We start from the raw sequence: 13738 nt of genomic DNA, 5'->3' as shown, positions 1-13738 counted from the left end.
CTAATGAAATAGTAACTGTTAAGAGATAAATAAGACCGAATAATGAGACTAACTGTTATGTCTCGACAAGAATAATGAATGTTAACTTTTGAGGTCCATTTATGGACCAATACTAAACGTATATTTCTATTGTAACTAAAATAAGCATATTCATATTTCTCTTATTATAAGCTTTATTTTGACCCACAAACTATTATTATACGTTTTACCACTCTTGAGTTATACCCAGTATATTAATTACTACCTCCCTCATTCACAGCCACATCTGGCTAATTCTTGTACAAATGTTGTTTCACATTTTATTGGTACGATGTGGTCTCTTTGATTGGTATATAAACTCAGTATGTTTGAAATATAATGATTCATATCTCAAAGGCTCGAATTGGTGTTCTGGACTTAACTGGCTGAGCTAGGCGGGAAGCAGAGGCGATCAAGACTCTAGACTGCTCGCACGTGTTTTACGCGTCGTTGGTCCGATCGACAAGTCACTGCCCTCTAATCGGTGGTCACAAGTTATAACACTAATTTCATTGATAGTTGGTTGAGTGATTTGTTTCTTACAATTGCTTTATTGCCTTACATAACCTTAATCATATTTATAATTATTTATTTGTTGAATGATTATTAATTGGGTTTGTCAGAAAATTAATCTATTTAGCTAACCAATTTAACTATAGTATTACGTTTGATATCAGTTCATTGGAAAGTTTTACAGTTGATCACTTCCACATTTAATATGGAATATTATCTTTTATAGAATTTACGAGGTAAGTACTCAGTAAATAGAGAGATGAAAGCGTAAGCCAACAATGTAATGGATATCTCATTCGTTGATATTATTTCTGTTATGTATTAAGATTTCATAATGTTATGAATGAATTTCCAATCGTCATATTAAACGATTAAAATGTTGGTCGGCAAATTATCTCTACTGACATAATGAAGTTGAGTGATGACCGCACGAGACCGAATCATTCAAAGAAGTCCTAAAATGAACCGATTTCAGAAGGCAGGACAGCTGACCAATAGAATAGGTTTTTGCGTAATAAAATAACATGCTTATCAGCAAAATTGTTCGTATAAAAATAACACGATTAGATTATATATACGAGTGGAGGGAATCAACTTTGTGGGTCACTCGTACTTCGATCAATTAAAACTTTGCATATTACATCGATTCCAATGCTCAAATAATTAGAGGAATAACATTCTTAAAATAAACTATTTTGTTCACTATAGTTTAAACAAGTTTTCAACCCAACAGTTTTATATAAATTATCACACGTGATCCCTTTTATCGTTAATAATCGATCAAGAATCATTATGCTTAAATTCAGTATGTTATGTGCGAGGATAATCATCTTGTTTTACTGATTTATGAAAGTGCTATATCTAGCATTTTGACGTTCATTTAGTGGGCCAGTACCACATATAAGAGTGTAATTTTTAATGGAGATTTCTTTTCAATCATCTTAGGCTATCTGTATATGTCTTCTTTGAATAGACTACTGTAACATATCCCAACTTGCCGGATAGAAAAAATAAAATGAAATTTACAGCTTGAAGTGAAATGTTCAGTCAAAATTATGCTCTAATATGCAGCACCCACTTATTGGATGAACGGAAAAATGCTAGATATTGCAGAAATATTGACCTTTGGAGGACAGATATGCTACAATATCACGGACACGTATCTGATCTCATTCATATCGCAATATTGCACACTATCTCCCTCTCCTTTTCTCTGAAACATAACTCGTATATGCATCATTCACATTTGCATCGGAAATAAAATAGGCTTGCGAAACCAGAAAATATATACTTTTTGTTGTCATAACGGAGAAATCATTCATCCAATCAGGGACAGCTATCTCATTCAATTTTACAGACAGACAATCTATGGGTAGTAAACTTTGAGATAAAGGATATTTCAAAACAAATAATAATAAATTGCCAGCAACTGAATTATCGAAATCAGTTTCGATTTAGATAAATTAATTTGCCTTTCGCCCCCAAATGCCCTGGTACGGCCGAGAGTGGGGAGAGTCCACTCTCCCTATCAAAATGCTCTCATATGGCCACGCGTATATAGCCTCTGCCAGGGAATTCCTACTCATTGCCTTCTCGTGGCGGGGGTATTGTTTACGAAGTTGAGAGGACGAAAAGCGAATGTCTGGCGCTTTAACAGGGTTGATGGACACAGAGAGTCCACCTAGGAAAGTTGGAAAACCCTGACCCCAAACCAATGGTGCACATGGGCTCAAGTATCCTGAAGGAACAAATGGCATATGAACCAATCGTTGGTCACTGGTACCAGGGGACTGCATCTCCTTACAATGCTCCACTGTCTTGTGGATCAGACCTTCAGGTTGAAGGCTCCGGGTGTGGCCCCCTAAGAAAACCACCTGCTTCGGTTTGGGCACCCGGGCAGTATCACAGCATTCATACATATCAAGTGAGGTTTGTGTGGTGCATATGTATTTGGTGCCTCCTTGTACCAATATCTATGTGTTAAAATAAATAAATAAATAATTTGCCTTTCAGATATCGGTTCCCGATACCAATAGTGTCTCTGAAAAACTAAGAAGTTGATAGTTCTCTGTGGGACTGATAATAGTAATAATAGTGGACAGACTATAATTTACGGACGACCTTAAGGCGATACCAAAACGACCTAGAGAAACTTGAACCGCTTACTAGATTTAATATAGGGTTGCACACTAGTGAGAGGAACTAGGGACAATAGTTACAGTTAGAAGTTAGGGTCAGAGGATTAGAGTTAGGGTTTTATCACTAACTGACATCAGCTGCGATGCCGAAAATGTTGTTGGTTCACATGAATGAATAAATTTCGCGCCAAAATCCAAATATCTCTATCTTAAATCTGATCGGTTCATCCATAAATTATAGTCCCACCGATTGTGTAGTGTGTATAAACAATTATATTCCTTATTATTATTATTATTATTATTATTATTATTATTGTCTTGTCTGTAAATCTGTATATATTTAAAGTAAAAATACAGTCTTGAAGTGATATTTTAACTCAGTCAACTCTACCTTTTTCTCAATTGTTTGCTGGACAGAAATCGAGTGTAAAGCGTTCGAGACGAAATCTAACGTCTTTACTAAGCTGACTTGACATAGCGGGATAATGTAAAAAATGTCGAACAATTGAAAGTGTGAGGAAACTGCTCTTCACAGGTTTTGGGATCAATGAATATCTACAACTCAGTCTTTATCATCCAACTTTTAATAACTAACCCAGCATGACACTTAGTCAGCAAAGATTTTTTTCGGCGTTTTAGACATCCGTTACTGTTATGAGGCAAACACGCATGTAAATCAAGGCTTTAGCTGCTAAACAACTTCCGCTGATAATTCAATATTAAAGTGATAAATAATTAAAATGTTTATTAAACAAGAAATTTATGGATCCATTATTCACATAAAATTAATACTAACCTGTTTAAAAGAATTTTCATCATCTAATGCATGTACTAAACAGATTACATTCGCCCGTTTAATCTCTGCACATAAATGTTCATGGGATTGAGTTTGTGCAGAATAATCTACAATCTGTGTAGGGATATGTTCAGGCGTTACATCCTCAGGAATGGTAATCTCTTCTGCATGTGCAGGTACCTGGATCAAATATAGACAAAAAGAAACAGATCAATCGGCATAGATTTTAATAACAATATAATCCAGCTATTTATTTCATACAAAAATAATTTTGGTTTAAAGAATGCAACCTGGTGTGCTAGGAATCAAGCTACAGTGATCAAAATTACGGTAGAATCCAAGTTCACTTTTCTCATCGAATATTTTACTAGCCTGGAAGATGCATAGCCAACTACTATAGTTATATGTAGTGGTTATTTAGTCAGGTTTACTCATTCCAAATTCAGGTTGATTTAAACTATGAAAAGTGAGCGCTCCACTAAACTAAGGGATTCAAGTACTTTTAATTTAGTCATTTATAAATATAATATTTAGTTTAAGAACTAGGGCGATTTTACTCACGGTTAGTCAGTTGTCTAGTGAGTGATTTATCAGCTCATCATAAACATAGATTGATACCGCTTCAAGATCTAAACTGAGAACCAGAGTGGACTGAATTTTAGTTATATTTTAGTCAAGATTTTTGAAATACATCCTGATGTACACTGACCATTCACAATTAACATTAGTCTGATTTAAAATATCATCCAGTGAATAATTACTTACTTGTCGAGCACTTTTAAAAATTATAATCTAACGATTTAAGCAATCGAATTTTATTATTGGAATTACTAAGTAACGTCCCAAATTTCCCTGAATCCCGTCTAAGTGGTTAGATAGATAACGTTAACATAGTCATACAAAAGTCTTCGTTCATACCATACAACTCATAAATCTATATACATGATTACCGACGAGTAAAAAATAACATATTGAAATAAGTCGAATATTGAAAACACTCACAGAAGTACTTATCGTGAATTCGTCTCAGTTTACAAAATAATGAAAATTTTCTCGTACAATCTGGCAGTTTAGTAAATACGACAAACGTAAAGAACGATTTTTCAAGATGAAGTTATTACAATTAGACGATTATTAATAAAACTAATAAACATAGTTTGTTCTGATTTAAAACCCGACAATAAAAATGTGTATATAATAGTAACCAAACCTGTTGAAGTCTAGAATCATCCATAAAACAACGTTAATTAAAATAACCCATAGTGTCATTGAATAAGAAAAAAAGAATTCAGCGAAGAAAAAAGTTTCTTTTCAACGAAATCATTTACTTAAGCTGTACATTCGTATATATAGCTATCTGTAAAATATGTCTATAGGAGGATAGAAAAGATTGCATCACAAAATCGATTCGAGACTAAATAACAAATGAGGTTACGTACTAATCAAGGGGCAAGGAAGAAAATAGTTTATGGGTCAGTTAATAGTCCAATTGTTTGTCGTTTTTCTTCTGGATACATAAACTAAAGTTATAGGTTCGGGTCCCTATAGCTTCTGCTATATGTAGGAGACAGGATTAAACCCCAGTGGAAGATGACGAAGGTATAAGATGGATCAACCGGAATGACTTGGTCTTATATACCATATGACTACTGTCAACCAGGTGTGCCAAGATAAAGATATGTATTGTCTTAGTTTGGCCCTTTTCCAAACCATGCAAGTAGATACTTACTCATTCTTTCCATAAGTTCCCTGGTAGTAGGCCTAATATAGCTACTGAATTTGTGAACGCATAAAAAAAAGTGAACTCGAGTAACTTATCCTTTGTTTGAGTAGATATCGCTAGTCGACTGTAAAACGCTAATGCAAGATTAACTGTACAGAATGTTCTTTTAACTACCTTCACTAAGTGATCATCCAGGAAATCGCTAGTTACAACCCAATGAGCTGTGGTTTTAGGAAAAGGACTTCATTATGAGCCGTCTATACCTCCACCTTCCTTTTTTCTGTATACATGTAATCCTTCAAAAAGCTTTGCAAGTAACTTTCCTGGACTCGATTCCTAGATACGGAGTTGCGGATACGAACTGTTGAGGAGTCCCACGCTGGGACAGAATGGCCATCCAGTGGTTTTATTTTTTCAATGGTGGCCTAACTAGGATCAGTTTGCGGGTCAAACTGAAAATGCCACGATTCCCACAAAACCCTAGAATATCTATTTATTCAAGCTCAACCTACTTCCTATGTTGAACTATCTTTATCACTACTACTAATGCACCTGTCTTCTTACTTTTAATTTGTATATTTTAGCTATAATGTGTAGCTATGTAATCTATTTCATTATGATCACTGACTAATAAGTTGCCTTAATTGGTTTAATATTTCCGTAAACCCATTTAAATATTCGTGTTTATTAGAGCAAAGCCTGATGATGTTCGCTTATATGTGTTGTTTTACTTTTCACAATAGGTATCTTTATTGATTGGAAAGCTACAAACGAATACGAAATAACACTTCATCAACCACCTCATTTGTCAATATGAAGTTTCAACAAATAAATACCTAAACCTTTAGTTCATTATTTAATGCAACTCATTAAATGCCGGTGTTTATGTAATCGGCTCCAAAGCTACATTGTATGTGAAAGGGTTTGAAACTATAATACACACTAGTTGAGAGCTAAGTGCTTTAAACTATCAGTACCATTAGCGTCACTGAGTAGTGATCAATGTTGTGTTTATACAGTCCTTTATTGTTCATTGAACTCTACTGACCAAGTTGAAATATAATCACTAGTTTACGTGAATCGACATAATATACATTAATTTGAAGAGCTAGGTATTAGAGGAAGTTGATAGGAAACCCTGTTTGAGAGAACTGATGTTCCCAGAAGTATTTGAAACTGTATCACCCAGTCTCACAGTCTGACAAATTACCACTGAACTATTCGAGGTTTCTTGTAGACTATCATCTTCAACTACATACATCATCCAGAATGTACATTTAAAAAGTTGTTTTCTCTAACTGTTCGGCTTCAAGAAAAAAAACTCAAGCATTTAGTTATAAAAATGCAATTTGCAATTGATAGCTTTACTGGTAAATAGCAGAGTTCAAATAATCTAGACAAGCAAACGAGAAAAAAAAGGCTGAATAAACAATATCATCATATCTATACGAACATATTACAGTAATAAACAGGATCTATGAAATACTTTTAATATGTAGTAAGTGAAGGAAAACATACATTATAATTACTCCGTACGGGCAGTGAATAATCTATCATTTAGATTAGGAATATAACCACTGTACTTGTAGCGAAATTACGATTATCTATTAATCTTTAAAATATTTGTTAATTTAACAAGACAAATATGCTAGTACACAAGTGAATTTCGATATGTTGTATAAAATTTATTCAATTTAGCCAGTTATATGCAACGTGGAACCTGGCACATATTTGTATCGGTTCAGGTTGTCACATTATAACAGCACAGCCAGATCAAATTATTAAGACGTGTCAGAGTAGTAAAAGTAGTAATAAAGTCAGTGGTATTAAAAGACTAGGCTTATGAAATACGATTTGAGAAGAATAACTCCGTGGAATATAGTATATATAGAGAGAATAATTTTAAAAATCAACGTCTAGAGAAAGATAAAGAGTGGATGCACCTGGGCCATTGAGACTGACTTTGAGCCAAATCACCCGTCATCTCCAAACATTAGTTAAAATAATTGCGCAGACCTCAACCTGGTAGTCTGCACATAACAACAGGCTTATAGCTTTATTTCAAAAGACAGAAATCCAAAACAAAACTTTCCCTTCAAGTACATTGTAAAACATCTTAGACAAACGAATTCATCCAACACAAGGAACTTTTTCTAAATATGGATAGTCAATGTATTATATCCTAAAACCTTATAAATTGTGGCCAAACATTCCCGATTTTAGTCTTTTTTTATTAATCTCAGTCCAAGATTGACAAGGAAAATTAATGAGAAATGCTTTGCTTCAATTAGGTGGTAATTTTAATATAACTCAGTAACCAAGTACCGATTTGAGTACTATGCACATTAAGCAAAATAAAGTTTTTAATACAAAACAGTAGTTTAGTGGTGAATGAAGGCTTGGCTTCCAACCTTTGGATTGCAAGTTTGGAACCTTCCGACAAGATATAGCTCTGACCTCTGTTGTTTGGGTTATTTGAATATGGATGTTATTCACTTTCTATCCGTGTTCTGATTTTACGAAATATCAAAAGTCCAAAAAATATAAAACAGAACAAGAACACAGCAGAATTCCATTCTACCCATTTCTACTTAAGCAGCCTAGTAATCTTAGTAACCATCACACAAATAATATGGCTAAGTGACGATTTTATGAACCTACGAACTTGGCAAATAACTAACAATGATATTTCGCAACTGAATTTCAAATAGATTGAACCGATCAAAGAAAAGACTAAGGGAATAAATTCTGAGATTCATAACGCAACTTAGCAAACGACATGAATAAAGTCAGTTCACATGAGAATATGAATCCCATTTCGTGTGTAAATCAGGAACCTATCCAACGCACTTACATGTGACGAAATGATCCACACCAACAACCATGAATTAAAACCTAGCATACACAGAATTCTACCTGGCAACTAAATCGTAATCCGAAGCACGGATCTTTGATATAAACTCATTATTGGATCTTGGCCATTTAATTTGAATCAATTTATTACCTCAGTTATCATAATGTAATTGATTCTATATCTATCTGCGTGTTAAACTGAGAGATTATAAACTTGTAATCGCCAACAAGTACCTTGCCTGCCATTTATAATACTCACGTGGCAGCCGATTTACTCCAATTTTAAAAATTCTCCACGGTTTAATGACAAAATCTGAACAAAAATAGCACTATTGACAATTTGGAAATCCACTAGTACTATTATTATATCGTTTGGAAACAAAATTAATGTAATTGATTTTATAAATATAGTTTTTATGCGCTTAACTTTAAGCTGGTAACTCCACTGAGACGGAATTAGACAGAAGGCTTGGGATTATTTTATATTTGCTCATATTAAGTGAGTCAACTATATATGTTGATTGGTTCAATAACAAAAGTTAAGCAACAATTGTTTGACTTTTGACTAACCTTAGGCGAAAATTCCTCGCTTACTAATGAAAGAATGAGGGTTGTTTTGCCAACACGAGCTGAAAATTATAAAAAATTACGTACATATGAAATAACAGAGAAACGATACAGAACTGAGAATAAAATAAATTATTTGCCTAATCACTAGTACAAAAGAAAAATGGAAAAGTCAGAATATATTAAGAGTATTCATGTAAAACGATAAAGAGGGTAGATGAAATGTTTTTTGGCTGTTATGTAAATTGATCAGTAATCTACAACTTAAAAGAAATAAATAAGCTATGTGAGAGTATTACATATTTGTAAGCCATGTTGCTAACATCAAAAAACTATTAGTGAATGACGTCACATAGACAAAATTTTGGAAGATCATACAAAGACGAGGTTATTGCTAATTTCTTTGGTGAATGTTAACAAAGTGTAGGTTTACTAAAAGAACTACTATTGAGTGACCAAGAGGAATAAAATTCACACAAAAATAATCGGTGATTGTTAAAGTGATGTGAATAGAGAAATGAAGAAGCCATAACGATCAACGGAAGCTGTTTTTTGGAGCATTATTCTACTTAATTCAAAGTTTGTAAAATACTAACATTTAGTTTTGTCTCTGGTTTACTCTATAAACCATAGGTTCTCATTCGATGCAGGATTCACTGACATACCCTTTTTCTATACCGAAATTATTGTAATTTAAACGCAGCAGTTAGTACTTCATTTTTCTACCCCTATGCTTAGTTTGTACATGGTCGCATTTTTTTAATTGTTTGTGTGTTGTGGGTGTTATTGATCTATCCATTCATATAACTTCTTACATTGATTTGAACTAGGAATAAATCGAGTAGTGTTCCGAATGACTTCTCTTTATCGCCTATCAACCACAATCCGAACTCACGCATTACCAGCCTCAAGGTTGAACAAGTTGACCTGTCACGTCAGAATCTTAGACTACATAGAGATAAGTTTCCTCCTGTATATTATTAGGCAGGCGGATCAAGGATGTATCATAGTTTACCAGGAAGTTGAGTACTAGACAGATATATGAATGAATCGGAAATGCATTTTCCAAGGTGAACAACTCTGATAATCAGTAAGGAGCCAAAAAGTAGTTGTTTAAAAATAATTAAACCTGAAAAACTGGTAATCGAGTTTACACATTTAGACATCTCACTAGTTTAAGTTATCCATTTGAATATTAGGGAATGTTTTAATCTTATTACGTGAGGTTGTGCGCCGAATTTAACAAAACCATTTGCCAATGACTAACTAATCTTGCCTAAAAACGACTAGACGATCTTGGAGATACTTGATGAGAACGTTGGAAATCATTATGGATGTGTTTGACGTCAATTGGAACATCGATTTTCAACTAGGTCAAACACCACATTATAATACACAGCTAAACTTCCATATTTCCTTCTTCCCTATCTATTTTGCAGGCTAAAATATCTGACATCAACAGTCAAAAACTTAATCTTACACCTATTATTTAAGTTCATCCTAAGCTGAACAAGCAGCGCGAAATGTGAAGCTTCAAGTTACTTACTGAATTAAATAATGTCCACAAACATTACTGATAGACTAAAACATGACGAACTGAATTAGACAGAATGAAGTCTCTTGAACCGCATTCATTGATCTATCAAATAGGGAAGTCAAATAAACCACAATTAAAATGTAGACTGAAAAGATTTCTTCCGAAACATTAATACCTTTAACTTCTTACTTGTAGCACATGTGGAAAGTGATAATACTACCTGACTGCACAAATAACAAACGTACAGCTGATTTTTAATCCAATATCTAGTTATTGAAGTTGGAGTCCACGAAAACAGAGCTCAATAAGTGGTGTGCAATCTCTTTTCTCTTCCCTAGAGTAATGAGGTCTATGTCCTACTTTGCCCACACAATTTTGCTTATCTAATGTCGATAGGTAAGGTCTTTCAGACTAGTAATGTAGTCATTAATTTCTCATCTACCTAGACGCACAATGTTGGAATAAGAGGTTAACAGATAGAAACAGCCAAAGCAAGACGTGACATCGGTTGATGAAATCAATGGCTATTAGATTGAAGCTTGTCGAGATGCATGCTACCTGAATCAGGTACATGTAGCAACCACAACTGGTGGTTGGAGATGGTTCAAAACTGGTCACAGAGGTGAAGATTCACCCACTCTTGATTTTCCTTTCCATCGTGAGCTTTAGTACTAATTCATACATCTGTTTTTTCGAATTATGTTTTCAACCTATAGCCTTCGCCAGTATCATTGTTGATACTATCATTTCGACTTCCCTGCAACTCATCTTTTTAGTTTCATACAGGTGCTAATCCGGTATGATTTAATCAAAACATTTGTACGTACAACTTAACCATCAGTTGTAGACAAAATCACAATATACATAAAAACTACGAACTTAGGCAGGTAATTACCGATGCAAACGAAACAACAAACAACACAATGAATTTATAAGTTTCAAGCGTAAAGTATAGTCAACGTTTAAATTTTATAGATTATGGAGTTTATCTGCGTAAACGATCCCTGCTACTCTCAAACTGAATACAAACTATATGAAGCGCTATTCAGGTTCTAATGAGAATTATGATAAAAAAAAAGTAGTGAATAACAACGTTGGAATTAAGGGGACAACTTTTATGATACAAATAAATGATGAAGGGGAATTGAAAGTATGCTTTTGACCGACGCTATCTCTAGCGATAAGCATAAAGATTGGTAAAATAACAGATTCACATCGAAACAACCGTTCATGAAATTGTGAAATGGACTTTATCATTGCTCCCTACGTCCTAAAATCAATATTCATGTCTCATATCATTTCAGTATTTAGACAGAATTCTAAGTATGTCATGTACAACAGACAAGGCTTCAAGATCACATACTAATAATCTGTTCGAGATACTTACGTTCCCCAAGCAACAAAATTCTTACTGCTGAAACACCTTGTGACATTAACAAACTAAGCCCCCAGAAGAGTAACGTTAGTCCAAGTAGCGTTAAGTACGAAAACACGCTTTTGTCATGCGAAGTCCAATAGCTTTCAGATTACAGATTCAGACATGTGTTGTGAGGACAAGAAGCCTACGGCCTATGTCAGCCCTTTGCTATTCAACTTCCATGACCGTTTAGTTTTCTCTTGAATGAGTTAGTGTAATATGTGGACACCACTGCTTCGAATAACAGGATCCGAGAATTCATTACTCGGTATGAAAAGCCGTATGCTATGGGTACTTTCCTCGTTCTTGACGTTTCTACTCACCTGCCATGTCCTCCAGGATGTCTCAATCTATTAAGTAGAGAAGGAGAGGATTTATTAGATCGAAAATCACTTCTTACTATTCTATACATCAAAATCAGATTCCCTCTTAATCTGCTATAGGAGAGAGCAAAGAGGTTTAGCTTTTCGAGCCGATCTTTGCACAGTGAACCCCGGGGTTCTGAAATCGCACGCGCGGCTGCCTTCTGTAATTTTTCGGAGATATTCGAGTCATCTTCAAAACAGGGGCTTGCAGACTAAACGCAGTTACCAAGCTTAGTTCTCATTAAAGTTGTGTATGCCATGGTTCACATAATAATATCTAAATTGGTGAATGTCCATCGTTAAGTTCATACGGTTCTGAACCTCTTGAATGAAACCTCACAACAGTGAGTCGTGTCCTCAAGATCATGACTCACTGTCAACCTAAGATCCTTATGAGACCATACCGCGGATACAGGCATTTCCTCTTTGCCGTACCTACTCACCTTTGTCTCCCCAAAGTGCATGTAGACAAACTTGGTCTAGTTGATAGGTATCAGCCATTTTCATACCAGATAGTCAGAATATTTAAGTTTGCCTGAAGTACGCATTCATCTGTGTCTCCTATTATTTTTCACAAAACTATAACATCAGAGTATAGTAGCATTGGGGACCCAACAATACGACGTACTCACTCGTGATCTAGTGCGAACGCATGACCAAACGCTTCCTGACATATCAATAGCTTTCCAAATATATCTTCGGACCCCTCCATTTCTGACTTTTGATTTGACTGGGTTGGTATACTTCGATTATAAGGGTGTTATGGGTAATAAGAGGCTCTAAAACCTGCAGCATCTTTAGTGATGATCATAACACGATCTGGTACATTAAACAATAGACCGTGTGTTTGCTCACCGTTGCAACGTTATATATTATTTTTTAGTCACTATTTTTACATATAGTGACACTATTTTTGTGTTTTTTTGGATTTTTTACTCATTTGTATATTTTATCTTTATTACGACGGAACAGAGATCTAAACTTTTAAGGATCAAGACTATTGAACTTCCCATCTTTAAATCCATTCCATTCTGGCCCAACAATATAAAAGCCTGGTCTTGATACACAGAAGTTGACTTCCGCGAGCACAGCGAGACAGACCCACGTGCACAATTATTCGCAACAGTGTGGCACTACCGTGCGATTTTAACAGGCACTTCTCATATAGTATGTTTACTAGTGATGATTCTGAATCTTATGAAAATTTAAAAATGGTTATATCTGAACATGGGAACCAAACCGAACGACAAAGGTTAGACCAGCTTTTCCATAACATCGAGTTGCAACATGGCATTGCTGGTTGCACACAATAATATTTCCCGTTTTTGAAAAGTTCGGGGTTTTTGTCGAGAATTATTTGGAAGCGGGGACCGATTTTATGTTCAATCGTGACTGGGCATAATCTAAAACCGGAAAATGAGGTTTCACAAACACATAATCTATTATTCCCGTCTACTGATATCTGTTTGCAATTGTCAGATTACGGTGTTATTGCAGGCCTGTACCAATGACTGGCATAGGGACGTCTTCAACAACGGAAATACAATGGATAGGTTTGCGTAAACCCACGACATGATAAACTGACCGCTTACCGTGTATAGAGATAGGTTTTCCACTTGCCGCTTATAAGATGAAGACCGGTTCATGCAGATGATCTTTAGTATTTGCGTGAAGAAGGCTTGCTTCTGCGCCAGTGATGACGAAACCACAAAATTTCACTGTCCCAGTGATTCGTCAAGCAGCGATCCAGAATCTCTCAAACTTAGTTTATTCGTGTATAAAAATTTTGTATTGGGTTTTTAGCTCATCAC

At 34.9% G+C, this 13738-nt stretch overlaps 1 protein-coding gene across 1 annotated transcript in view; it reads right to left on the bottom strand.

Annotated features, from left to right (window-relative positions):
* RHOT2 (Mitochondrial Rho GTPase 2) overlaps window positions 1–11644 on the bottom strand; it is a 50078-nt gene extending 38434 nt beyond the window's left edge. The window contains exons 1-3 of the mRNA XM_051219458.1: window positions 11533–11644; window positions 8612–8670; window positions 3466–3645 (exon numbers count right to left, since the gene is read on the bottom strand). Of these exons, the coding sequence (XP_051065542.1) occupies window positions 3466–3645; window positions 8612–8670; window positions 11533–11578 (285 nt within the window). The 5' untranslated portion in view covers window positions 11579–11644. The remainder of the gene's footprint in view (window positions 1–3465; window positions 3646–8611; window positions 8671–11532) is intronic.
* Window positions 11645–13738: the final 2094 nt, after the last annotated feature.

This window comes from Schistosoma haematobium, chromosome 6 (genome assembly GCF_000699445.3).
Source record: "Schistosoma haematobium chromosome 6, whole genome shotgun sequence".
Taxonomy (NCBI): domain Eukaryota; kingdom Metazoa; phylum Platyhelminthes; class Trematoda; order Strigeidida; family Schistosomatidae; genus Schistosoma; species Schistosoma haematobium.
This window is presented reverse-complemented; position numbering and strand designations above follow the sequence as displayed.